General features: G+C 48.9%; 2 protein-coding genes across 5 annotated transcripts in view; one reads left to right on the forward strand and one right to left on the reverse strand.

The window, feature by feature from the left end:
• Positions 1-24,913, forward strand: part of RECQL5 (RecQ like helicase 5) — a 37,431-nt gene that overhangs the window by 11,222 nt on the left and 1,296 nt on the right. For 3 of the 4 annotated variants that reach the window (XM_044004958.1, XM_044004959.1, XM_044004961.1), the window contains 11 exons: positions 1,217-1,296; positions 19,729-19,947; positions 20,262-20,361; positions 20,983-21,019; positions 21,158-21,216; positions 21,495-21,568; positions 22,211-22,304; positions 22,663-22,791; positions 23,400-23,935; positions 24,188-24,263; positions 24,514-24,765. In XM_044004958.1, coding sequence (XP_043860893.1) covers positions 1,217-1,296; positions 19,729-19,947; positions 20,262-20,361; positions 20,983-21,019; positions 21,158-21,216; positions 21,495-21,568; positions 22,211-22,304; positions 22,663-22,791; positions 23,400-23,935; positions 24,188-24,263; positions 24,514-24,765 — 1,656 coding nt within the window. Of the gene's footprint in view, positions 1-1,216; positions 1,297-19,728; positions 19,948-20,261; positions 20,362-20,982; positions 21,020-21,157; positions 21,217-21,494; positions 21,569-22,210; positions 22,305-22,662; positions 22,792-23,399; positions 23,936-24,187; positions 24,264-24,513; positions 24,766-24,913 lie in introns of those variants that run through there. The other variant, XM_044004962.1, reaches the window with a different exon arrangement.
• On the reverse strand, positions 8,247-16,523 carry SMIM5 (small integral membrane protein 5). Its single transcript, XM_044004963.1, has 3 exons — positions 16,370-16,523; positions 11,067-11,216; positions 8,247-9,949 (listed from the first exon to the last, which is right to left on the reverse strand). Exons 2-3 carry the CDS (start codon positions 11,191-11,193, stop codon positions 9,840-9,842), a joined length of 237 nt encoding a protein of 78 aa, XP_043860898.1. The 5' UTR covers positions 11,194-11,216; positions 16,370-16,523; the 3' UTR covers positions 8,247-9,839.

The raw sequence follows: 24,913 nt of genomic DNA on the forward strand, positions 1-24,913 counted from the left end.
AAATGGGGTTGTAGAGAGACGGACACAACTGAAAATGACAACAACAAATCCTGTTCTATCCTCTTTCTACCATACCATGAATTTTATCTTTTGATCTAATAATTTCCATTTTCTTTTGATGACATAGTCTGCAGACCTTTCCTAGTTTCCCCCCCCCGGGCATTCTGCTTTACCAAATATGAAACAAAAAACTAAACACACTATTCCAGAAAGGGCCAGGTGGGGCTGTCACCACCTCCGTTCTGGATTTTTGGCCTCTCTTATTAGAGTCTAAGGTCTCATTTGCTTACTCTGTTTTTCACTATTAAATTTCATCTTATTCAATGAGTCTCCTTATTCCCTTCTGTTTAGATATTTTTGGATCATGACTGCATCCAGCATGTTTTTATTCCTTCTCATTTTCTGTCATCTTCAAATTTTATCAGTATAAGATCTCTTCCTTCATCTAAGTTATTGATAAATGGCGAATAATGGTGCCAAGGACAGGTTTCTGAGACACTTCACTAGAAGACACCTCCCTTCACGATTTGACGTTAGCTCATTAATGACTATTTTTGGGGTTTGATAATTCAGCAAGTTCCAAGTTTATTTAACCGCTATCATCTGGCCAAGATCTCTCTAGCTTGTTCACAGGTTAGCTTAGGAAGCATGTTGTCAACTATCTTTCTGAAATCTATATTTACAGCATTCTCCTGATTCTACCAGTCTGATGACCCTTTCAGAAAAGGACTTGAAGTCATTCTGGCTTGATTGTTTTTGATGTAGTCAGCGTGCCTCTTCGTGATTGTGGTTTTCTTTTCTAAGTCTGCACAGACTGTCCCTTTCATGAGACATTCTAGAGCTTTGCCAAGAATCTCAGTTTATAATTTGTAGAGTCCGTTCTCTTCCCTTTTGTGAGGAGAATAGAGTACAAAAGTTAGAGGATGATTATGGAGTCCCCTAATGTCATTGAAGTGGTTAATAATCAAATTTTGTTTCATGAATAATTTGAAAGTATTAAAGTAGACTAAAACAAACCATTACAAGTGGTCAGCTTTATGAAGAATTTTGTACAGTTCTATGTCAAGCTGCTATGTGGACAAAACACCAGACATGGAGTTTGAAAGACTCAGGGTCCACCCCTGCCTCGTGCACCTGCATTGGGCAGGTGGAAAGATGACAGAACTTGCAATGGGCTAGGAAGAGTTTTTGTTTCAATGCCTTTGATTACCTTTAGGAAAAGAGAGGGAACAAGGACTCTGATAAAGCCAGCATGGCAGCCTTCGAGGCCCTGGTGGACTTCTGTGAGAAGCTGGGGTAAGTATCATTTTTTGTTTGGAATTGAATGAAATGTCAGCTTGAGTATTTCCCTCCCCTGGAATAATGTTAAGAGATCAGAAAAAGCAATTCTGTTCCATCAAGGTGGGACTTCTGAAGGAAGGCCAAATATAATTTTTCCCAGTCTGCCTTTGAGTATCTTTTTCAGTGGAAAAGAGAGGACGGCTGGGTGGCTTGAGCCCCATAAAACTCAACATCATGGGAATTGGCCCATCCTGCATTAGGGAAGCCATCCATATCTTAATTCATTGGCCTCTCTCTTCCTGACTCAGTCCTCTAAGCAGAACCATCGTGTTTATTGTATGGCCCTGTCTTTATTCAAAGGCAATAGCTACATTATTGTTTGTTTGTTTGTTTTTTTAGTGAGGCAATTGGGGTTAAGTGACTTGCCCAGGGTCACACAGCTAGTAAGTGTTAAGTGTCTGAGGCCAGATTTGAACTCAGGTACTCCTGACTCCAGGGCCAGTGCTCTATCCACTGCGCCACCTAGCTGCCCCTGCAATAGCTACTTTAACTAAGACCCAAGTAATCCTTAGCACCTGACCCAGCTCATCTTTCAGGCTGCTGGTGATTTCATTTGGGGAAATTGGTTGTTATATTAGAGATGCAAATTAACTTTTTCAATTCAAATTAATTCATATCATCCTTTATTGAGCACCATTTCCCCCCTAAAAAAGCCACTGTACTAAGTGCTGAGGGTGATATGGAGATGAAAAAACAAACAAACAAATTCTCTTCTACCCTCACAGACCTTACAATTTAGGTTGGAAGAAGAGACATGCCGAATTTATCTGGGGGAGGGATCTCTTCTGTCTGATGGGAATGAAGAAGGGCTTCATGGAAAATGTTTTATCTGAAGTAGTGCAGGAAGGATGGATAGGATTTAAATAGACGGGAATTGGGAAAGAGTTCAAGTGTGGAAGCTAGAAAGTGTGGATTATATTCTGAGAATGGGAGTAGGGTAAGTAAAGGGAGTAGTGGAAGATAATGAAGGTTGGGGCCAAATTGTGGAGGGCCTTGAATACAGCAGGCAAAAATAGCAGGAGAGTAATGTGATAAAAACTGCTTCTTGGGAAGCTTAATCAGGCAGCAGTGTTGGGAGGATTGGGCAGAAGAGCCACAGATGAAGGAAGCCAGGGTACAGGGTGACCGCAGTGGGAGCCAACCAAGGGTGGTGGCAACGGGAACAGAAAGGAGGGGAAATGTATGTGACTGATGTGACTCACAGCCACTTACCTGTGTGGGGATGGGAAGGGGCAGGGCCCAAGAGAGGGAGGAGTCTGGGGGCTGAAGTTCAAACTGGCTCTGTAGAGGGCATGGATTACTGCTCGAGAGAGGGCATTAAGGGGCTGGCAGAAGGCAGGGCTGCACCTCTTCTCTGTTACTCTGTTATGGAAGCTAGAGCGGTTTTTGTGTGAAATGTGTGTTTTGGACAATTCTGCTGGCAGCAGTGTGCAGAAGGATTGGGGAAAGGAGATGGTGGAAACAAGCAGGCCAGTTAAGGGGCTGCTGCAGTGGTCTTGGAGAGATCATGAGAGCCTGTACTAGCCAGGCTTGTGGCAGTAGGGATAAAAAGGGGGGAATATTTGTAACTGGTCATTCTAAGTCCCCCAAGGACTCTAGTCTTCTCTCTCTCCTCCATTTTTGCCCTTATTACTCTCTGATCTTCTGTAATGAGAAGGTGGTTCCTAGACTGAAGTAATTTCCTTCTCCATAATTGGACCTGGCCAGCTGATGAGCCACACCCAACAATCAGGACTAGTGGGCTGGAGTTCAGTAACTACTACCCTTACCCACAGCTGGCGTTATCCCCCCAGGGACCTTAGTGCCAGGGATTGTGGGGAGCTGCTAAACTGGGTCTTTTGAGGCTCTCTGGGAAAGGCTTTCATTTCTGCAGAGAGATGAAAGAGCCAAGTGTTCTTGCTAATTGTCAAACCCTCTTTGAGCTTTGGTCGCTGCTTCCTGGAAATAACTCTGGATAAGTCTCTGGCCAGGGGGGCGGAGCCAAGTTCTCCATAGGGGTTCCACGTGATGTCAGCTCCTTGCCACTACACAGAGGCCCTACAGAAGGGGCTACCCACAGAGCCTGCAGCTGCACTTCCTTTATGGAGTTGGGGACACGCTGGGCCTATACTGACTTTGGCATATTCTTCCCCTTCTTGCCTCAGTGGGCATGTCTGTCTGTGGACTCCTCTCTCCCTGCTCCCCTCTCCCACCCGTACACATCCTCCTCCCTAATTTCATCTCTCTGAATTTCCTGCCCAGCTTGTCCCTGGGAATCAGGTCTTGGTCTGAAAAGCACTCAGTCTGCCCAGGACTCCAAGAGTCAGAGAAGGAACTCTCTCAGCCCCCTGTGTCCTGAGTAGTTTTCTAGAGTTAAGGGAAGCCTTCCTAGGCTAAACAGTGTACAGTGTGAAGGAAAAAACGTTCTACAAACACTTGTATTTCCTAACACAGTTTTAAGCTGAAGTTGCCTTGGCTGCTTCCTAAAAAAAAATCCTTTAAAATGGACCTTTTGGGACAGAAGTATGGTAGTCATATGAGAAAATGAATGGTGTGGGAAGCAATTTGGGAGAGCAGGGATACATTAAGCACATCACGATAATACGCAGAATGAGTATAAATGGATGACAATAAATTTCTCTTTTACTGTTTTAGTGGGGCGTCATTTTCTTTTATCTCCTTTTAACTAAGAAGCAAGTAACTGTTTTCCTTTTATAGGGATATTTTCTTACTGTTTTTCTATCACTATTATTTTTTGACAGATGTTGATATCACACTATTATTGACTGGGTATATAGATTCTAGATTTACATTATTTCCCACCTGTTTATTCAGGAGACCGTTGTAATGTGGTGCTAGTCGAGTATTGTTTTTGTGTTTTTTTTTAGTGAGGCAATTGGGGTTAAGTGACTTGCCCAGGGTCACACAGCTAGTAAGTGTTAAGTGTCTGAAGCCGGATTTGAACTCAGGTACTCCTGACTCCAGGACCGGTGCTCCATCCACTGCGCCACCTAGCTGCCCCCTGAGTATTGCTTTTTAAAATATTATACAAATTCAAAATAACTGTTCTCTGAAAAAAAAAAAAGAATCATTGGACTCTGGCCACCTAGAATCAAGAATCAGTCATAATGAAGATCTTTCTGCTCTAGTAGCCTACGTGGTAGGTTAGAGTTGCATAGAGGAAATGGGAATCCCTAAGTGGCAGCCTTAAGGACCTGTGGTAAGAGGAGGCACTCAGGACAGGAACTGGAATGGAGACAACTAATGGTTTTCTTCTGTTCTCTGATTCTACACCGCAGGCATAGGATGGAAACATTGATTATTCATGATGGGCTTTTTATTTGATATCATTGTAATGAGCACTAATTTCCATTTGGGAAACACTAACACTTTGAAGGGGAGGGGACTGGAGTCTCAGCCCTTAATTGAGTTGGTTTACAGGGAATGAGGACCCTGTAAGTCCTATCCCTGTATTGACTTTGTGAGTAAAGCTTCCTCAGGCATTTGTGGCTGTACAGAAAACCAAACTTGCAGGACTTTAAGAATTTAAAGGGATTAATTTCATTTGTTTATTTTTTGCCCCCAACCATCCCTGTCACCATGAGTTGTCCTGACCTTCAGCTTCTGGGCTCAGCCCTTCAGATTCACCAGGAGAGCTAGTCTGAAACAGGAGAGACATGGCTAGTTTGGCAGGCCAGGCTGGAGGAGTTTGCCAGATGTGATTTTTCCCAGGGTTCTTGTCCTCTTCCCTGATCCTCTCCCCACATCTTTGGTGAAGGCACTGAAGAACTTATCCTGGAGCAGGAGGACATAAGCCTATAGGATTGACCCCATGGGACGCTGGAAATTTGTCTCAGGATGCCCACTCTCCCCAACTTGTCCAGCTCTCCCAAAATGATCTCTGCAACTTGTTATTCTAGAATCTCCCAGGACCTTCTGTGGAGGTCATTTACCGGAGGACTTGGCTTTGGGCAGAGGTGATGGCTTCCTGCCAGGGATTAGCAGACCAATTTCCTCTCCCATCTCCTCATCTTTGTTAAATCTCTTGGTTTTTTTGAGAATTAGTATTGGGAGTCCCACCTGGGCGGCAGCAGAAGCAGTTGAAAAAAACAGCAAAGAAGAAGAGAAAAATAAGTGTGGTGTAGAACAAGCACATCACCATCAGGGGCCCAAAGGACCAGGGATCACTTAGGGTCTTTGGGTTGGACAATTTTTGCAGGCTTTGGTTAAATACGTTTTCGACAGCTGTGGCAGAATCATCCATTACCTGAAAGAGAAAGCACAGGCGGCTGGGTAAAGGATAACGTGTGGCAAGAACATGTACCTCTCCTCCTGTGCTTCCTTTCTTAATCCTTTAGGTGTAGCATTGGCCTATTTGGGTCATTCATTGGACATGAGAGGAAATAAGCCCATCAGCAGACCCTGAGGGAACATTAATGTTGAAAGCAAGGGACTGTCTCCCTCCACCTTCCATCTATCTGCACTTCCTTGTATTGAACAGAAATGCAAGTAGACACCATAACCCTGAAGTCCCATTTTTTCCCCCCGAAAGATTATACTCAGTTTTGCTGGGTAGGTGATTCTTGGTTGTAATCCCAGTTCCTTTGCCCTCCAGAATATCGTATTCCATGCCCTCTGATCCTTTAATGTAGAAGCTGCTAGATCTTGTGTTATCCTGACTGTACCTCCACAGTACTTGAATTTCTTTGACATCATAACCCTAAGCCCTTTCTTGAGTCCTTCCCAACTGAAGCCCACATGCCCACTCCGTGCCCTCACCCCTTATAATTCCTGTCCTCGTTGCCAAGTCATGTGGAGGATTTTTAGGGGATATGCCTGGGGGCAAAGACTGGGATGCTATTTTCTGAACCATCTTCCCAGGACTGAGGTCTAAAAGGAGATTCCCAGAGGATGGCTAGAGGAGCAGGCACACCCGCTATGGAGGCCTTTGGGAAGGCAGCTAATAGCTGCAGGCTTGGGCCCTGGAGAACTGGCTGATTTTGTCAGAGAAAATGGAGTCATCGTTACCTAATGCTGTTGTCACTGTGGCGTGTGCTCTGACACCCCCCCACCCCCCCCCTGCAAATCAGAGTGGTCAGTCTAGACCTCAAGCCAGTGCACAGTCAGCTAGCTGGAGCTGTCCCAAGACACAAGGAGATGGCAGGTGGAAAGAGCAGCTATCACTAGTCATCGCTAGACAGAAGAACCGGCTCCTTCTCTAACTACTCCCTCACCATCGTCACCAAGGCGATGAGGCAGAACTGGGCCTGGCTGCCTGGCAACAACAATTTCCCTTTGAACAGTCACCCCTCAGGTTGCATGCTGCCTTTTTATGACATCTTTCATTCCCCTTCCAAGATTGTCCTTGATGTTCATTTTAAACAAATCGCTCCTCTATGACTGACATTAGAGGTGAAGGGAGGAGCCTGTACAGTAGGATTTCCCCCAGCTAACATGCCCATGGGAGAGCCCAGGGCCTTACCTGATGCTGGCTGTCCTGGTGATCTAGATGACCTGCTCTAGAGCACAGGAGAAGCCTGGGACCAGTTCTGCTCAAGCCTTTGAAAATGGCCTTTTAAGTGCTGGGGTGAATGATTAACTATAACCTAGGCCAGCTCCTCCTGGTACTAGTTTCTCAGGGAGGAAAGGATTCTTATCACAACAGAAACCTTAGGCCTCATTTTTCTGGGTGCGACGATGTTTTCCCGGCTGCCTCTGCTTTCTCTTAGTACAAATCCCCATATCTCTCTAATGATGTGATAGAGAAAACGGAGAGGACTAGATCAGTGTTCCCTAGTGCGAACTAATGGCGTCCACTTGGCTTAAGAGTGTAGCCCTCAAGAACCTCCTTGTGTTCTTCACTAAACATCATCCATCCCTTGACTAGGGCTAGCCCTCGATAGGTGTGCAGCCCATTGCTATTTGCTTTTAGTAGAGAGGAGGTCCTTGGGTTACTGCCCTGTCCTTGTTCTCCATGTTATCTTTCCTTTAAAAATAGATATCCATTTTACCTGCATTCCCAGAATTCAGACGGAAGCCACTGGTTTCAGTGGCTTCACAGGCTGCTCCCATGGGGGCTCACACCAAGTTCACTAAGCTGGGTGCAGTTTAAATGAACCTGGAGTTCTTTCAAAGCCTTGTGAGATGTGACAGTCAGCTAGGGCACTGCCACAGTGAGCAGTCTTCCTTTGCCCTTAGGATAGAGTGGGCTGCATATAACCAAGGCCCTGTGTGGGCAAGACTCTCGCTTCCAGTATTTTGGAAGAGCTGGGCAACAGCCCTACGAGTTAGACTAGTTTAAGCAGTAGAGCTTCATTTGGCTACCCTGACCGATTCTGGGAAGGACTCACATGGCATTTAGGGCAGCAGCAATTAGAGAAGATCCAGATGAGATTCATTCAGACCTCACCACCCCCCACTTCTATTGCTTCTCTCTACTGTTTTTGTAGAAGATGGGACTCGCTCCTTATGCACCTGTTTGTGCTGCTTTCTGAGAAGAAAGGAAACTTTACCCTGTGGAGCCCCTCCCATTCACGTGGAGGTTGTTTTGAGAAAGATTTGGGAGTGTGTGTGTGTGTGTGTGTGTGTGTGTGTGTGTGTGTTTGGGGTGGGAACTGGTTGACTTTGATGGAGATAATGAAACCAGATCCTGGGCCTGTGCTTCAAGTTGGAATCCCATCCTTGGAATGAAGTGTGGGCCTTGGGATTAGGAGGCTGAGCCTGTATGTATATTCAGGTGTGGTGAATTTAATAGTCAGATTCAGAAAGTACAACTGTGCCCCTCCTTCCTCCAAGCCCACAGTTGTTTGTAGCATTTATTGCCAAACCCCATTGGATTCTTGCACTGCTTTTAAAATTTTTTATTGGGCTTTCAGGGGAGACGGGGCAAGGCAAATATTTGTGTAAGATGGAAATCGTTCCTCCCTTTGTTTTTATCCCCAACCTGTCCAACCAGTGCATGAAAATCAGGAAGTGAAACCAGCAAACAATGCCTGCCCTTCCTGGCCAGGTTCCTGGACTAAACAGAGGCAATGGGGGCAGGCAGCAGAGCTCTGTGGGGTCAAGTCTAAGTTCTCAGGTAGCCAGGAGAGTGACTAGGACACACAGAAAGGGAACAGAACTAGAAATGTTTTCCATTTGATGGCTCTGATAATTTTTAACTTAGGAGAATGATTGCAGTGAGGATGTCGCTCTTGGCAGTGCTGCCATTTCCTCCTTCCGCCTCCATTCCTGGGTTTATATCTCTTTCTGCCTGAAAAGGTCCCTTGGAACAGGAATGGGAGATTAGCTGGGGGCAGAGTGGGGGAGGAGCAGCGTGCTAAATCTTGGGCCTGTTCTGCAACTGGCTTCTAGGAGCTCAGGGCCAGTGTAGCAATAGCAAGAGCACATTGAAGCTGTGCTAAAGAAGTGTCTGTTGTCCTTTCCTGTGTTGTGGTTGAAGGAAAATAGGAGATGAGCAGGAGTTCCAGAGAAACCCTGACTCAGGGGAATGCCTCTGAGCCACCCTTCACCTGCACTCCTTCTCCAGTGATTGTTGCTTTAATTTTGTCCCATTGGTACAGTAGATGGCCAAACCAGCCCCCCACAGAGCACATCCCCCTGAAAGCATTTGGACAAAACCACTCGTTGGAACGATTGGGACCATCGTTTTCCACTTTTCTGTTGACCGTCTATTAACCAAAAGGATGTATCCCTTTATAATTTGGTGACAACACCTTCTGTTGTGTTTGACCTGAGGTTTGCTGCCCTTTTACTGTTGAACAGATTTTTCCACCTTTATGCATTCCAACCCTCTGCCTTGTTCTTCATCAGCTCTTCTTATTGCTATAAGTCACTTCTACTTGGGCAAACCTCACGGGCACTTGTATAGGACAGAGATAGAGAAGGCCAGGACCACTTGCTCCCTTGAGGCCCATTAGCCTCCTTCTCCCATACTAATAAACCAGCCCCAGACTCCAGGGTAACTGGAGCCTTAGTAGCACTTTTACTTAGAAAGAAAAAAAGGCACATTCTAGAGTAAAGGTTCAATACATTTTCTCTTTCACATGGGTTTGGGCATGTACTAATCATTGTATAGTCTGGCTGCTGCTTCTTTGGCGTGGGTTAGTTCAGTCTTCTCGTGGCAGCTGGCTAAGAATGAGATTGTCCTTCAAAGGCCTAGGAGCAGGCCCACTTCCCTTTTGTTGTGGTAAGGCACAGACCAAGAAAGGAATGAAGACAGTCTGCCCATTGTCTCTGGCGCAGCTGGCTTCTCTTTGGCATCGCTCGTTCAGCAAGAGGCTCGTCTGAGCCTTTTCTTGTCAGGCCCAGTGTCCCAGTGTCTAGGCCCTTTCTCGGAGCTGGAGCTAGGGCCAGTTACATGTGGCCACAGTCCGGCCTGTTCTAGGTTCTCCCAGCAAAACAGTTCTTTCCATCTGCACCTTGTCTTGAATGCTGTGCACTGCAGGGCCATGGCAAGAAGCCTTGGCAGGGTTTGGCCGCCTCCTGCTCTGGCTTTCCCTCTGTCCCCAGCCTGTCTCTCATGATGGTGTCATGGGCTGGACCTGACTCTTCCTGCTTCTCTGGTCAGGGCAGCAGCATTCAGTACAGCAACAGCTGCAGGCTATTGCCAATAGCAGCAGCACAGTAGCTAGGGCAGAGGAATGGGGAGGGGAGAAAAGAAGAGGAAATCGACGTTAATTGATTTTTCTGAAAAGAGAAACCAGGAGAGATTGGCCAAGTCCCAGATCATCCCAAGTCATCTGGAAGGAAAGTCCAAGCTCTGGGGAGTTACTCTCAGGCAAGGTCAAGGGCAAGGCAGGGAGTTTGACTCTGTCTGGTTCCAGGTCCTTTGAACCAGGCCAGGCCAGGGTTCTCTGGCTCCTAAGGAACATTTCTTTGACACATTCACTCAGTTCCACACCAGAGCTGTGGGCACAGTTCGAGTTCGATAGGGCAGATAGATCTCTATTTAAGAGTTCCCTGCTCCTAGAGAAGCTGCTAGGGTGGGTGCTGCCTCTCCCCAAGAGTTGTGGTGAGATGTCATCAGGGTGGTCCAGGGGTGGATAGAGCATTGGGTCTGGAGTCAGGAAGACCTGAATTCAAATCTATCCTCAGATTCGTGTGTGTGTGTGTGTGTGTGTGTGTGTGTGTGTGTGTTTTGGTCCTCAGATTCTTAGTAGCTGTGTGACCCTGGGCAAGTCACTCAACCTCCGTTTGCCTCCATTTTCTCAACTACAAAACAGAGATGGTAACAGCACCCACCTCAAAGACTTGCTGTGAGGATCAAATGTGATAATATTTGTAAAGCACTTAGCCCAGTTGCCTGGCACGCAGTAGGCTCCCTCCCCTTCCTAATTTCCTAGTTGTAGCTTGGAGAATCAAATACAGCTAGTTCCAGCTCTTTCCTCCGTTAACCATCCCCGCTACATCCCATATACCCCTGACCTCTTTCCTTAGAGCGATCTCCCTACTCCTGCCTCTTGCCCCAAACTACCACTCATCTACTGCTGTCAGACTGACCCACCTTCACCTCTCCTACTTCTTGATTACCAAGTTCAAGTTTCTCCTGTGCTAACTTCATTCTAGAAGACCCAGCCCTGAAAGAAATCTCTTGGTGACTTCCACCTCCAGATCTCCCCTTGGTAGAGAATAGAGATTGTGCCACCTGGGGCTAGTCCATCAGCTCTACCCATTTGCTGGCTATCAGCTTTCCCATGCTGGGAGGAGCTCTGGGTGCAGAAGAAATCTGAAGTCCCCCAACTTACCAATGAAGAAGAGAATGACAGAGAAGGCTACAATCTCGATAGGCTCGGCCTGAGGCAGCTTCTGTAACTTAAGAAGGAGCTTCTGGCCCATGGAGTGCATCTCCTGCAGGAAGTTCTGGGTTGCCATACTGCATCACACTTCCCTCTTGGCTGTAGTGAGGACGACAGAGAGACTGGAAGTGAGTTAGCTCGGTGCCTCTGTTCCACTCGGGAGCACCAGAGATCCTGTCTTCTATCTACCCTCCCCATCGCACTGCCCCATATCTTACTCGCAGAACGAGTTTGTCAGGCCTCAGCCATCCTTTCTCTCCTGGGTCACATGGGGAGTTGATGGGGCACTTAGCTGCTCAGCTCAGCCCCTCCCTTGCTGGGAGATCTAGCCCCTTTCTCTCCCTACACTTGGCCCATGAGTGATGAAATTCAGTGACCCTTGTACAGAATTCCCTTGTCCATTCCTGCTGTACTGATGGGAGCCCAGAGTGACGGGATCAGTTGGTGAGGAGAAGCATCAGTGCAGTGCTAAAGCAGCCTGCTAGTTGTCCCAAGGATGTGGGCTCTGCTGTCACGGCCCTTTGTCTCTAGATGCCATGCTGGGCTCTGCCTCTGCCTGGCAGAGATACACTTTAGCATCCTAGCATTAGCCACACTGGGTGCCTCCCTCAGGCCCATTAGGGAAGCAGGAGTGGACTTCTTTCCCTGGCAGGAAACCATTGGAAGTGAACGAGGGAATTCTCATGTATAAATATTTTATTATTTTTTAGTTACATGTAGAAATAGTTTTCAACATTGGGAATTCTCTATGTGGATCATTGAATCCCATCATTCCTGGGATCCAGATCTCCTAAGAACATGCTCTCTGAGCATTCTTTTAGTGTTGACCCTCTGGTGAAGGGTGATCAAGCCTTTGGGAAAAAACAAAGGCATGGGGACAGCTAGGTGGTGCAGTGGATAAAGCACCTGCTCCAGATTCAGGAGAACCTGAGTTCAAATCTGGCCTCTGACACTTGACTAGCTGTGTGACCTTGGGCAAGTCACTTAACCCTCATTGCCCTGCAAAAAAGAAAAGAAAAAAGAAAACCACAAAATGAAGGCAAGCCCATTACTCTTGGAGTGTGTGAGCCAAAATGGCTCTGCCCAGCTTTCCAGCAGCTCTCACCTCTTCTGTTCCCATTGCTGAGAACCCCTCTGTCACCTTTCCTCACACCCTGTGCTCTCACAAGGAGAAGGGGATGGGTGACATCATGTCTTTCTAGCTGCCACAAAGAGGTCTCCTATCTTGGGATCGAGGCTTGAATTCCAGTCCTTCAAGCATCAATCACGGGCTGGTTTGACCAGCGCTTGTCCTCCCTTCTGGTCTGACTTGGAGGAAAAGACCCTTAGATAAATAGCTGCTTGGCCTTTCTCAGCTCCTACCAGCTAAGGCTTGTTCTTGTTCATAGTGACCTCTAGGAGCATGGGGCAATCTCCAGAGCCCAGCCAGAAAGCTGAAGTAACGTCTGTGGGAAGATATGTTTCCTTTGGGAAGAAAAGGGGTGGGGGCAGGTTGGAGATCAGTGCTCCCCTATTGGAAGAAAGCCTGGGAAGAGAGCTCCGTCTCAATCCAGTACCCTGCCCAGACCCATTACACCAAAAAACATGCTCTGATCCAGGAAGAATAGGCAAGGAGCAGTTGGCCACAGGAGCCAACACCTAGTTATTTCTTTGGCCTGTCTCTTGTTTCTGCTTGGCACAGGGTTGGAGTGTCTCTCGGTAGGATTGTGACTTTGAGGTGCTTATTGTCTGATGCCACTCTTTCAGCCATACTTCCTCATAGCTGATTAAGTCTACTTTGTGGTGGTGTTTGTCCCCAAGAACCTTCATTCTAGGATCCTTGGCTGTGAATTAGAGCTTACAGGCTATGCTGGCTGTAACCTGACTAGGGAGCAAATGCTGACTTGCCCACCTTTCCCCTTCCCCTTCTCCATCCCCTCTGGTGGATCCCTCTAACCTTGCTCATGCTTCTTCTCTCTTGATTGCCATTTTCTGGAGAGGTGATCATTAGCCTAACCTTTGAATTTGTCCAAAATGCCTTTAAAAATATGTATTGATGTGCCAAGAGACCTGTCCAGTTGCCTTCACTTTGGGCAATAGGAGGAGTTCTGTATGGACACCAGCCTACTCCAAAGGGAGCTTGAGGGCATGGGGCACTCAGACCCTTTACCTCACTGTACCATAAGACAGCCACTTAACTTTCCTTAAAGCAGAGATGAGGATTGGCCTCCCAGATCCTTCTGAGTATGAAACCTTCCCTCCCTGCCTCCTGCCTTGACATAGAATCAGTTCCCCTTTCTCTCTAAAGGCACAAGGTAGGAAGCTTCAAACAGCCATTGATTAGTGCAGATGTCTGCTCGAGGGACTGACTAGCTCATGGCTAAGTGGAGTAAGCTGCCATGGAAATGCTGGAAACCAGTGGGAAATTGTAGCAGCCCTTATTTCCAGGAAAGCTGAAGGAGTCCAACCAGTGACTCTCACTTTGTTCTCACCCTCCTGAAAGGAAGAGGGCCTTCAAGTAGATAGCAGAGAACGTACGTGTGTGTGTGTGTGTGTGTGTGTGTGTCTGTCTGTCTGTCTGTCTGTCCCTCCCTTTCTCCCTCCCCATCCTTGTGTCCCATATTTTCTAGCAGGCTATTTAAAGAATAGTTAGTAACACTCTTGGCCTCTGGTCACCCAGTGTAGTGAGCAGCCGTCAGGTGACTGTCCTCTGTGGCATGTGCTCAGACCAGGGCTTCTCAGTGAGCCCCTAAGTATTCCCAGCTGCTCGCACAACCGCCAGCATTAATTGTTTCAGGCCTCTCTCTCTCTCAGTCTCTCTTGGTATGTGTCTTTTGTCCATTTGTGTCCTGCAGCTTTGGAAAAAAAGTAGATACAGGACGCCAAGGACCCTGCATTTTTCTAAAGTCCTTTTGTGTCAGCATCCTCAAACCCTCTGTACTGATCACAAATACACTTGAGCTGGAGAAAATGAAGGAGCAAAAGGGCCAAGTCAGGTGAAATGTAAGCTTCTGAAAAGCTGGTGGTCCAGACTCCTGAGTGCCACCTTGAGGAAGTGGTGAGAATAGCCCATCCTGCCCCTGGCCTTTCCTGTCTCTCAGGCATCCCCATTCTGCTGAGCTTCCTAAGTCATTCCTGTTCCGTTTCCCAGTCCTTTCATGTGGGAGAAGAGGACCGGTGTTACCCCCGCAGAAAAGGAAAGCAAGGGACAGAAAAGCAAGGAGGCAGAGAGATGCCCGCCTTGGGCAGCATCTCTCCCTGGCACAGGGTGCCTTGGGAGAAAGCTTGGGGACAGCCGGTGGGACTGGGCAGCCTGCTTGCTCTGTCCAGCGGTTTCCCTCTTTCTCAGTTTCCTACTCTGCAAACTGGAAAACTCAAGGCCAAACCCTCCTCCAAAAGATTCCATGTGTATATGGGAGGGAGGGAGATTGAGTGCTTGAAGAGCTCTCCGCTCTCTGAGGTGTCATCATCAGGCTGGCCATTATTGTTGTTGTTATTGTTGTTATTATTATTATTATCATTGCTACCTTCACCATCATTGCTGTTGATATTGTTATTGTAGATTCCTGGCATGTGCTGGAATAGTCAGTCCCCGTTACATGCTGCCTGACTATGCCTTGGGAATAGGAAGTTGATAATGGAATTCTCATCATTTCCTACTCATTTGGTCTGAGGATTGGGGAGAGACAAAATTTCCTTCCATTGCTGCCCCTGGAGAACCAGGAGCAGCTCCCTTCCCACAGCTAAGGAGTAAGGTCTCAGACCTGGGCTGTGTGTCCCACTGGTTCCCCCAGAGCAGACAGTCTTGGCAAAAAAGTCAGAACCCCTCAAGGAAGATGTTCAGTAAATAGTTTCCCTGTAGCTGTATCTTGGTAGAGAGGCACTTAGGGTGGAGAGAGAGAGATACAGCTCTTTTGTCATCTGCACTCCGTGTCCCTTCCTGTCAGGCTTCCTGAAACCTTGCTTGAGCGTCTCTTTCCCTGGATTGGCCACATGGTTCCCGTGGCTGCAGGAATTTTCTGCTCAACTGCTGGTGGAAGAAACCTTGGCTAAAGCCCACTCCCTCAGCAGTGCCAAGAACACTTGGCCTCTTCCTTGGTCTCCACTTTTTCCTAATTGTTGTTATTCTTTCCCACTGGAAAACAGCTCTATTGCTTTGGAGGAAAAGGAACCAGAGGAGAGATGCTTGGGTTTAAGGTTAAGGGGTGGGTGTGTGTGTGTGTGTTGGGGGGTTCCTCTGGGTTGCCTGAGAGTGCTATCCCAGGGCCTGTACAGCACAAGCTGCCCCTGTCCTAGAGCTTGAGTTTGCCCGTGTCCAGACTATTCCAGAGGCCCCTTCCTTCTCTCCCCCAGCCTTGTTTCAGACACTGGTCACTCCCTGTTCCAGAGCGAAGCCCTCGAGTCCCAGTGCCAATAGAGATAACCAGGGCTTGCCGTGATCTTCCCATACTGAAGGGGGGGAGTGGTACCCTGCATGGGGCACCCAGGATGAGAAAGTAGGCCTGGCAGTCAGCCAGAGAAGTTGGGTTTCTTTCCCACACATTGTACCCCTAAGGCGCTGGAGTGGGGTTTGGTGGGGGAGGGTCCTCTTGTTGCCAGAACAAGAGAGGAAGAGCTGCTAGGTGCCAGAAGCAAAGTTGGCTTCCTGGGGAGCTTGCCTGCTGGGAGCCAGCCCTTGAGCCCAGGCTGGGAGCCTCACTAGTTGGGGGAGTAGACAGAAGAGCTCTGGGCCTTGAGAAAGGGGGCTCCAGCAATTGGACAGGGTGTTCCATTCCAGATTTTCCAAGTGGGTTTGCTTTCCACGCTACGAATACCGAGCTCCTAACTTAGAGAAGCTTCAGCCAACTTGTAGACACTCTTAGGGGCTGTCTGCCTGCCTCGGGGCATCCCGGGGTGGGGCTTGCAGAGGTTGAGGTGATCGCAGGACCTGCTCCTGTCTGCCACTCAGCAAAGCAAAGTGGGCCCCCCCAATAGAGGAATCATCCCCCCCCCCAAGCAGTTCTCCACACTATTGACCTTTTCCCAGGCCAGCATTCAACATGTTAACCAAAGAAGGGAGAGATCAGAGCCTGGGACTACATGAATGGTCTAGAGTGTCCCTGGAGCACTGATCCTCGACAGACTTGGCAGCCCCCTTCACGCTCCCCTCTCTGAAGGGCACCTTGTCGCACCCCCAGCATGCAGTCTGTGCCACTGAACTCATGACTCCCTGCTCTAATTGCCTCTACCCAGTATGCCTTTGAGGACGGAGACGCATGCCTGCCCAGCCTTACCCCAGGAGAGTCCCCAGCTCCTTCTGCCGGCTCGTCTTCACCTCATCCCGCCCTTCTCTGGCTTCTCTCTCCCAGATCCACTCAGAGGAGCTCTTCTCGACTGCTGACAACCAGCTGCTCTCAGCCTCGGCTTTTTTGTTGTTGGTTGTCCGGGAGATGTGAAGTTTCAGATTACAGGGGAAGGGGGAGGGAAGGAGGCAGAGCCAGCTGGTGGCGGCTACTCCCCTAGCACAGGCATCTCACACTTGCTAGGAACTTGTCTTATAGCTTGGGAAAAAATAATTTGGATTTTATATTTCATTTACTTGGATCCACAGCCTGTCTGGGTTGGGGAAGAAGGGAGGGAACTGAGGAAAGGAGAGGGGGGAAGACCTCACCTCACTTCTCCATCACTGTTTCCCATGCCTGTTTTGTGGTGAGCTCCTTTGGGGTCTGGCTGGGCCTGCCCATTTCGGGATGTTGACTTGAACTGTTTTAGTCTGATTAGATCAAGGCAGTTCCTAGAATTCTCTAGCTAAATACAAACCAAGAGATTTCACCTAAGATTGGGGGTGGGGAAAAAAGTGAGGTGCCCAAGGCAATAGACTCCACCTGGGGATGGATTCCTCTATCTCTTGCCAGACCCTCTTCCTCCTGCCTTCTTTCTTCAACTTGCCCCCCTCCCTTTCAGGCCACTCTTAGGAAAGTAAGAGGGTTGGGGGTAAGCAGATTGCTCAGACCACCCAGGCTGAATCTGTTTTCTTCTCCAAAGCAGTTTATCCTCACAGATACCTAGGAAAGACCTCTTTTTAGTTCTTCTGATCACTCAGGATTAAAAGACATGAGTGAAAAGCTGGACTATATAACCTCCACATTTTGTTCTAACCCTAAGGTTATTCAAATGGGTAAATAGAACTGTGGTAGCCTGGATTCAGCAGGTCCCTCCGGTGGGAGAGAAATGGGTGATTTCCTTGGAAGCTTGACTGGAGGCACAATAATAGAGAGATTAATGCCCAGGAGAGGTCTTTTTCTTTGGTTTTATCAGATTGGGCCCAGAATCCTCAGTGGCCTTTCTAGACCACCAGTGACCTCTCCTAGCTCTGAAAGACAAGAGCAAAAACTCCAGTTTTTGTGGTTTTTTCCAGGATCTAAGCAGGCTAAGGAAATTTCCATTGTGTCTGGTGGGGCCCACTGCCCCCCATTCCTATCTCCCTGTCCTCATCACCCACCCCCAGTCTCAAGGGGGAAGCCTTTTGATCTGAGTGGATGGAGCCTTTTGACATTTGGCTGTCATGCCACAGTGGCAGGCCAAACAGTCCCCAGGGCAGAGGGAGGAATTGACCATGGCCCCGCTCTGCCCAGCTGTCAAAGGAGCCCTTTTTCTGAATACAAAACCCCAGTGAGTTAGAGTTCAGTGGTGATGGGAGTGGTAGAGAGAGCCTTCTTTGTAGAAATATTGTCCAGCCACTAGGGATCCAGGGAGGGCAGCACAGTCACCCCACTGTCCATAAAGCCCTCACCTGTGACAGGGCAGAGATCTAGAGTGTACACATCCGTGTACATAGCAGCAGCCTAGCAGCTCTGCCTCTGTTCCCCCTTCTTTGCCTTTGTCACTATGTTGTCTAGAAGCAGTGTGATAGCCTAGAATTATATTCCTGAAGCCTAACAACAACTTTTTTTTTTTGGTGAGGCAATTGGGGTTAAGTGACTTGCCCAGGGTCACACAGCTAATAAGTGTTAAGTGTCTGAGGCCAGATTTGAACTCAGGTACTCCTGACTCCAGGGCCGGTGCTCTATCCACTGCGCCATCTAGCTGCCCCAACAACAGCTTTTAAAAATATTTTTTTCAACAAACAAAAATTGATTTTCTCTCCTTCCCATCTTCCTCCTTTGGATAAAAAGAAAGAAAAATAAATTACTGCATTGGCCATGCCCAAAAGATAGGTTTCTTTCTCTTCCCAGAGTCTGTCACCTCTCTGACAGGAGATTTCTTCATTAGTTCTGTGAAGTCATGATTGATCACTGCATTGATCAGAGTTCCAAAATCTTTTAAAGTTTTCTATCTTTATAGTGTTGTTATTACAGAAATTGTTACCCTGGTTCTGTTCACTTCATTCTGCATCAGTTCATAATGCCGAGGTTTCTCTTAAAGGAGCCTTCTCATTTCTTATGGCACAATAAAATTCCATTCCATTCACATTCTCCACTCCATGTGCTCCCCCTTAGTTTCCTGTTCTTTGCCAACGCAAAAAGCTGCAATAAATAGTTTTGTCCATATAGGATCCTTTTTCTCTTTGATCTCCTTGGGGTATATGCCTAAGAGTGGTATCCCTCAGTGAAAGGGCATGCATTTGGGGCATAGTTCAGTTCCTTTCCAGAATGTCAGGACCACTTCCCAGCTCCACTAACAGTGCATTAATGTTCCTCGACAAGGACTCTTTTTAAAGACAGGGTATGAGTCTCCTTTCCCAGGCCTCTGTGTGTGTCTCAAAGATTGGCTCCCCCTTCCTAGTTCAGAATCTGAGGATCCTTTGGAGAAATGGGGCCTTATTCCAGAAGTTAAAGAAGCCTCTGTCTGTTCCGAGCAGGATAGCCAAGGGGTTTAAGGTCAAAGCAATAGTCCTTTGGCCTTAGATGGTAAAAGGTTTTGGAGAGGGAGACAGCCCAAGGGTGGGGCTGGGACTGAAGAAGGCTCCCTCTTCCCTGCTCCTAAAGTTTACTTATGTGTTTGTAAAGAAACACACACACACACACACACACACACACACACACACACAAACGATTGTTTTTGGAGTTAACTTGTTTCTGGTGCTTGGAGTGGGACTTAACGGAGTGGCCTATCTAGACCTTGCCCTAGTGGGACGGCTTCCTAAAAGGTTGCTGCCAGGAATTCAGGCTGCTCGACTGAAGCTCTCTGAGCCCACATTCCTGAAAAACGCAAATGGTACAGGTTATCCCTGGTCACATACCCTTGCTGCGTGTTTCTGGCAAGCCCCCAAGCTGGGTTACTTTGAGTTCCCCAAGTCTCTGCATATTGATTCTTTGCTCCCAGCCCTTCCTCCCTGGGTACTTCATTGAAACAAGTGCCCCTTGTGGCATTTCTTTTATCCTGCTTTGTATTAGAGCTGTTTGTGTACATATCTTATCTTCCCCACAAAATTATAAGCCCTTGTGAGGCAAAAATGACATCTCATTAATCTTTGCTCCCCTTCATGGTAGCTTGCCTTCTTGATGCATATTTCTGGATGCACAAATGACTCTTCTTTAAGAGGGTTTCCCCATTAGACACCACACATAGCTTTCACTTATGACATTTGACTTGCTATGCTATAGCCCAAGTCTTCTGCCCCACCCCCCCATACCTTTGATTCCCATTTTAGGTGCCGCCACGCTGCCATTGCCAGGTACTTTGGGGATGCAGCCCCTGCGTGCGCCAAAGGCTGTGACCACTGCAAGAGCCCTGGGACTGTTAGGAAGCAGCTGGATGCCTTGGAGAGCAGCAGCAGCTGGAGTAAGACACAAATCAGGAGCTCTCGTGGGGATGACTCTGACTCCGAGCTGTATGAGGGTGGCCGACGGGGATACGGCGGCTTTGACAGGTAAGGAGAGCTCGGTAGCCCGCTGATGATGGAGGGAGGAGGGGGCTGCCCTCACCCACTTGGAGAGAGTGCCATTGATTCTCCTTGGCATTGTTGGCCCAGGCCAAGGTTCTTCCAGCCTCTAGTTCCTGAAATCTATAACTGACCATGCTGGGCAGCACTTGCAGTCTCACATTGCCCTGGGTAGTCTGGGCCATGGACTTCAGGGGAACTTGTTGGGGAAACCCTGCCAGATGACCACAGTGGTCGGGGTGAGGAAGGCAGAGCAAGCAAGCTTGGGACCGGGGAGCCTCACTCCCAAGCTTGGCATTCAGATACGATGAGGACTTGGGGAACAATGGAGCCGAGGACAATGATGAAGCCCAGAAGCGAGAATGGAACATTTTCTACCGGAATCAGATGAACCTTCGGAAGGTAAAGACTCAGGCTGTGGTGTGGAGAAAGGCATCATTTATCTGGCTTTTGTCACCTAAGTCAATAGTACAGGGCACTGACCTGCAATGAAGGAAAGGGCATGTTTACTCTGTGCCCAGCACTGGGAATGTAGCTATAAAAGAGAGAAGACAGTTCCTGCCTTCAGAGGGCTTAAATTCTAAGAGGATCAGAGGCTAAAAGACAACTGTTTTGGTTTGAGAATTACAAGGGATGGTGAATGGAGCCATAAAGAAATAGACTGACACACCCTTCTCAGTACCATGGGAGTATTGATTTGATTCTGAACTGGACAGGGGAGAGGGACAGCAGATGATATGCTTGTGGTAGCAAGGTGGCTGCTAAGAAGAAGGCCAGAGAAGTCTAGCAAAATGTGTCTGGGGCTCCTGAGAGATGGTGAGCCAGCCATATGAGGCAGTCAGCCAATCAGGACAACCCTTCCCCTCTCTCCCTTCCAGAATTAAGAGGGTTAAGTCACCCAGGGCATGACCTGCTCTTGCCCTCCTGACCTCCCATCCCTTCTGCAGTCGCTGGGTCAGGAGCTGACCATTGCAGGCTGAGGATACTGGAGGAATTGATGGTGCTCACTGTGTCTTTCCATAGGGTAAAGAACCCAAGAAAGAGGAGTTCGTCCCCCCAGGTGGGTGTATGAGTGGTCCCAGAGCTGGGTAAGTAGGGAACTTGGGAAGGGCTGTGAAGGACCAGGACCCCCAGGGTTTGGGTCATGGGCAGTGAGCAGAGAGCCTGTTTGCTCCAGACCCATCCATTCCTTCTCCAGATGATGACTGTCCCCTGAAGGAGGCCTCCAGCAGGAAGATCCCCAGGCTTACTGTGAAGGTAAAGAAATATGCCTCCCCCAGGGGCAGCTAGGTGGCATAGTGGATAAAGCACTGGTGCTGGATTCAGGAGGACCTGAGTTCAAATGCGGCCTCAGACAGTTGACACTTGGCTAGCTGTGTGACTCTGGGCAAGCCACTCAACCCCAGTTGCCTCACCAAAAAAAAAAAAAAGAAAGAAATATGCCTGCTCCTCTAATCTCTGGCCCTTCCTGGGCACCCCTACCCGCCTGCCTGGAGTTGTCTGACTCTCCCTTTCCCCTGGTTTTTGGGTATCAGGCTCGGGAACACTGTTTGAAAATGTTGGAGGAGGCCCTGAGCAACAACCTGCAAACAGTTTGCACTACAGAGAGGTAGGATTCATAACAACCAGCTGTATATTTCCATGGTACCTTCTATTCAACCTGTAGGGAGGTTGGGCTGGGGAAGCCCGACAGTCGTAAATTCTAAGTGTGTGGTATCCAGGGACCTAACCGTGTTCTCTCCCCAATAAGCCATTCACATTTGGGTCAGATTGCTAGGCCATCAAGTTGTGAAAATGCCCTGAGTAAAGTGTACTTCCCAATTGCTCCACTAGGGGGAGGCCTTGGCTAAAGCTCGACTACTTGAAAGAGGCAGCCCTGGGTACAGAGAAGGGAAAGCAGAGGACCCCTAAAGTCAGGGGCTCTTCCCAGGGATCCCCCCTGCTCACTGGCCCCATGGCCCACCCCAGATACCAGAATCACTTGGCCCATATTCAGAACATTTGCTTGGTCCTCTGTCTGTCTCCTGCCTTGGTCTGCACTTGCCTGGAGGCCTTGTGGGAACGAGGGCAATGACCGCCTGGCTGTGACCCTCTGCTTTTCACATGCGCAGGGCATGGCTGGGGTGAGGAGGGCCAGTGTGGAGGCCTTCTGGTCACCGTGCTAGGGGAGGGCTCCCATGGGAGTTATACTCTCAGGGGCCTTGGGAATGGGCCACGGTCTCCCTGATATACCCAACATGCGCACACACAGGACCGAGCCCCAGGCCCATGCGGTGGAGCTGGAGTACGAGGCATTCCGCAGTACCAGGATGGCCAATCTGTACAAGGCCAGTGTGTTGAAAAAGGTAGGCACTTCAGTGAAGGGAGCGGGACCCTGGGGAAGGGGAGGAATGTCTGGTTTAGCTCTGAGCCTCCCTTTGAGCTCCCTAACCCAAGGACAGATGGAACTCCTCTTCACAAGGTGACCTCTCCTTTGACTCTTCCCCGCTGACATCGCCTCTGCCTTGTGAGCACCAGGGCTTGAGCAGAATGCCCATGTAGACCACTCTCTACCACTTGTCATCTTGACAGATCAGCGCGGGGGGGGGGGGGGGGGGGGGGGGGGGGGGGGGGGGAGGGGGGAAGATTGCCCCCTTAGTTGCAAGAAGAGGATTGGATGGGTGTGTGGTATCCTCTGCTCAGTTCTGCTTTCTTGGCTCCAAGGTGGCAGAGATCCACAAAGCCTCCAGTGATGGGAAGCTCTACCCTTCTGGGGGTGATGGGGACCAGAGCTGCAGGGCCCAGGCTGTGTTGCCTGAGGAAGACATCCGACCAGCCTCTCAAGTGTATTCAGTGAGTGAGGGGGGAGTGGAGGGGGTGGTGAGGGGCAAAGGACTCCATGTCTTTGATGGGCTTTGATTTTAATAGGCTTCACAGTGCTGAACCAGAAATAGACTTGTCCATGGGGCCACTCAACATTTGCTTTGCTAACAAAGAAAAAAATGCATCCCCTTTTCTTCTCCTCAGTTGAGGCATTCTGAGGACCCTGTTTATTAACTTCTGAGCTACCTCTGTCTTTTTCTTGGAACCTTATATCCCTAATTCCTTGGGCCCTGCTAAGAAAGGACTCCACCTTTCAAGAGGGCTGTTGCTGCTTTTGAAATGTCACAGAGGGGCAGCTAGGTGGTGCAGTAGATAAAGCACCGGCCCTGGATTCAGGAGTACCTGAGTTCAAATCCGGCCTCAGACACTTGACACTTACTAGCTGTGCGATCCTGGGCAAGTCACTTAACCCCCATTGCCCCGCAAAAAAAAAAAAAAAAAGATGTCACAGAGCTGCCTTCTTTTCTCCCCTCTTCTCTACTGTTTTCTCCTTCCTCAGAGGGGAAAGGACTGATAGGGCCACAGCAGTTAGGCTGGGAACCTGATAATCAGACCCCTCCATCGCCTTCTCTCCATAGTTCAAATCAAAGAGAATAGGAGCTGGCTTCCGGACAGGCTCCGAGCCCTTCCAGACAGCAGCTGAACTCTTGCAAAGGTCCTTGGCTCAGGAGCAGATGCCACCTGTTAGACCAGAAGGAGGAGAGAAGCCTGGCCCAAGAGATACCTCCAAGCCTGAAAAGAAGGCAGAGCCCTTCCCAGAACAGGGAGTTTTTGGAGGAGGCCTGGAGAGAAGTGGACCATTGCCTGAGAAGAAGGCTAAAAGATCCCCTGCGGACCACCCCGTCATCAAGTCTCAAGGTAGCAAGAAGCAGCAGTTGCTGGCCAAGGCAGCAAAAAATTCTCAGGAGATAACTCGGTTCTTCTCCCACCAAGGGGCAAAGAGCCCACCCCTACCTAGCCTATCATCTGTGCAAACAGTGGACTCAAGCCCCTCTCCTGAAAGGACTCGGGAACCCAAGGTAGCCCAGGGAAAGAGTATAATGGAAGAGGACCGAGCCCTAAGTCATTTGTCTGCTCTGAGCCAGGAAGAGACCACGGGAGGGCTGGAATCAAGGTGAGGAGGTTCAGGACAGCAAAGGCTGGGGCTAGAGACCTCCAGAAGTCCCTGAGAGTAGACTCAGAATCATTTCCTCAGTAGGAGTGGAGAGTGGAGGAAACTATTCACAGGGACTGGGCTCGAACTACGTGGGGGGTGGATGCAGTGAGAGGGCAACTGTTACCCAGCCCAGCAGCTAAGGTTTAAGGAGGAACGTATGGAAAGGACCCGGACACCTACTTTCTTCTTCTCCCCATCCTCCCCACTCAGCCTCAAGGTCCAATCTGAGGTGCAGCCCATCGCCCCAGAGGACACCCAGCCAAGGAAACGGCCCAGATCCCATCAGGTATTGTTCTAGAACTCAGTCTCTCCTGCCCAAAGACAGGCTGGGGCAGGGAGAATGGGGAAAGGGTCAAGCTAGAAGTTTGCTGGAAGGTCTTTGGTGGGTCTGCTGGAACTCGTTAGAATTGCCGGTAGTCTCCCAGCTGGTTATGCTTATCCCCTGAAGGATCAAGACAGGGGTTAGCTCAGGTCGAATTCTTAGCTGGGGAGGAAATGGATCCTAGAGTTGCCAGGTCCACTGTGCTTATGCCCAGGGGATTCCAGAGGACCAGACTCAGAAGAGGCTTCGACCCACAGCCAAACCCTCTACCTTGATACCACCAGAGGCCAAAGTCAGCAGCTCTTCCAAAAGAGAAGATAATTTTGACCAGAGTATAGAGAACCAAGGCCCCAATCACCTTCCAGACCCAAGACCAAGGACGCCTGGTGTCTCTCTGAAAGAGGCTGCAGACATCGTAGTCAAATACCTGACCCCTTTCTACAAGGATGGCAAATTTGCTTCCAAGGTAGGGTGTGTAATCCTCTTCCTGCCCCAAAAACCTGTTCTCCATTGCCCTTTAGCACTTAGATTTAGGGCCATGAGGCACAGGGAAATGGGGAACAGTCAGCCATTGATGGGAGGGCAGTTTCCCCCACTAGTAGTAGTTACTGTTA

The sequence above is a fragment of the Dromiciops gliroides genome, chromosome 4 (genome assembly GCF_019393635.1).
Source record: "Dromiciops gliroides isolate mDroGli1 chromosome 4, mDroGli1.pri, whole genome shotgun sequence".
Classification (NCBI taxonomy): domain Eukaryota; kingdom Metazoa; phylum Chordata; class Mammalia; order Microbiotheria; family Microbiotheriidae; genus Dromiciops; species Dromiciops gliroides.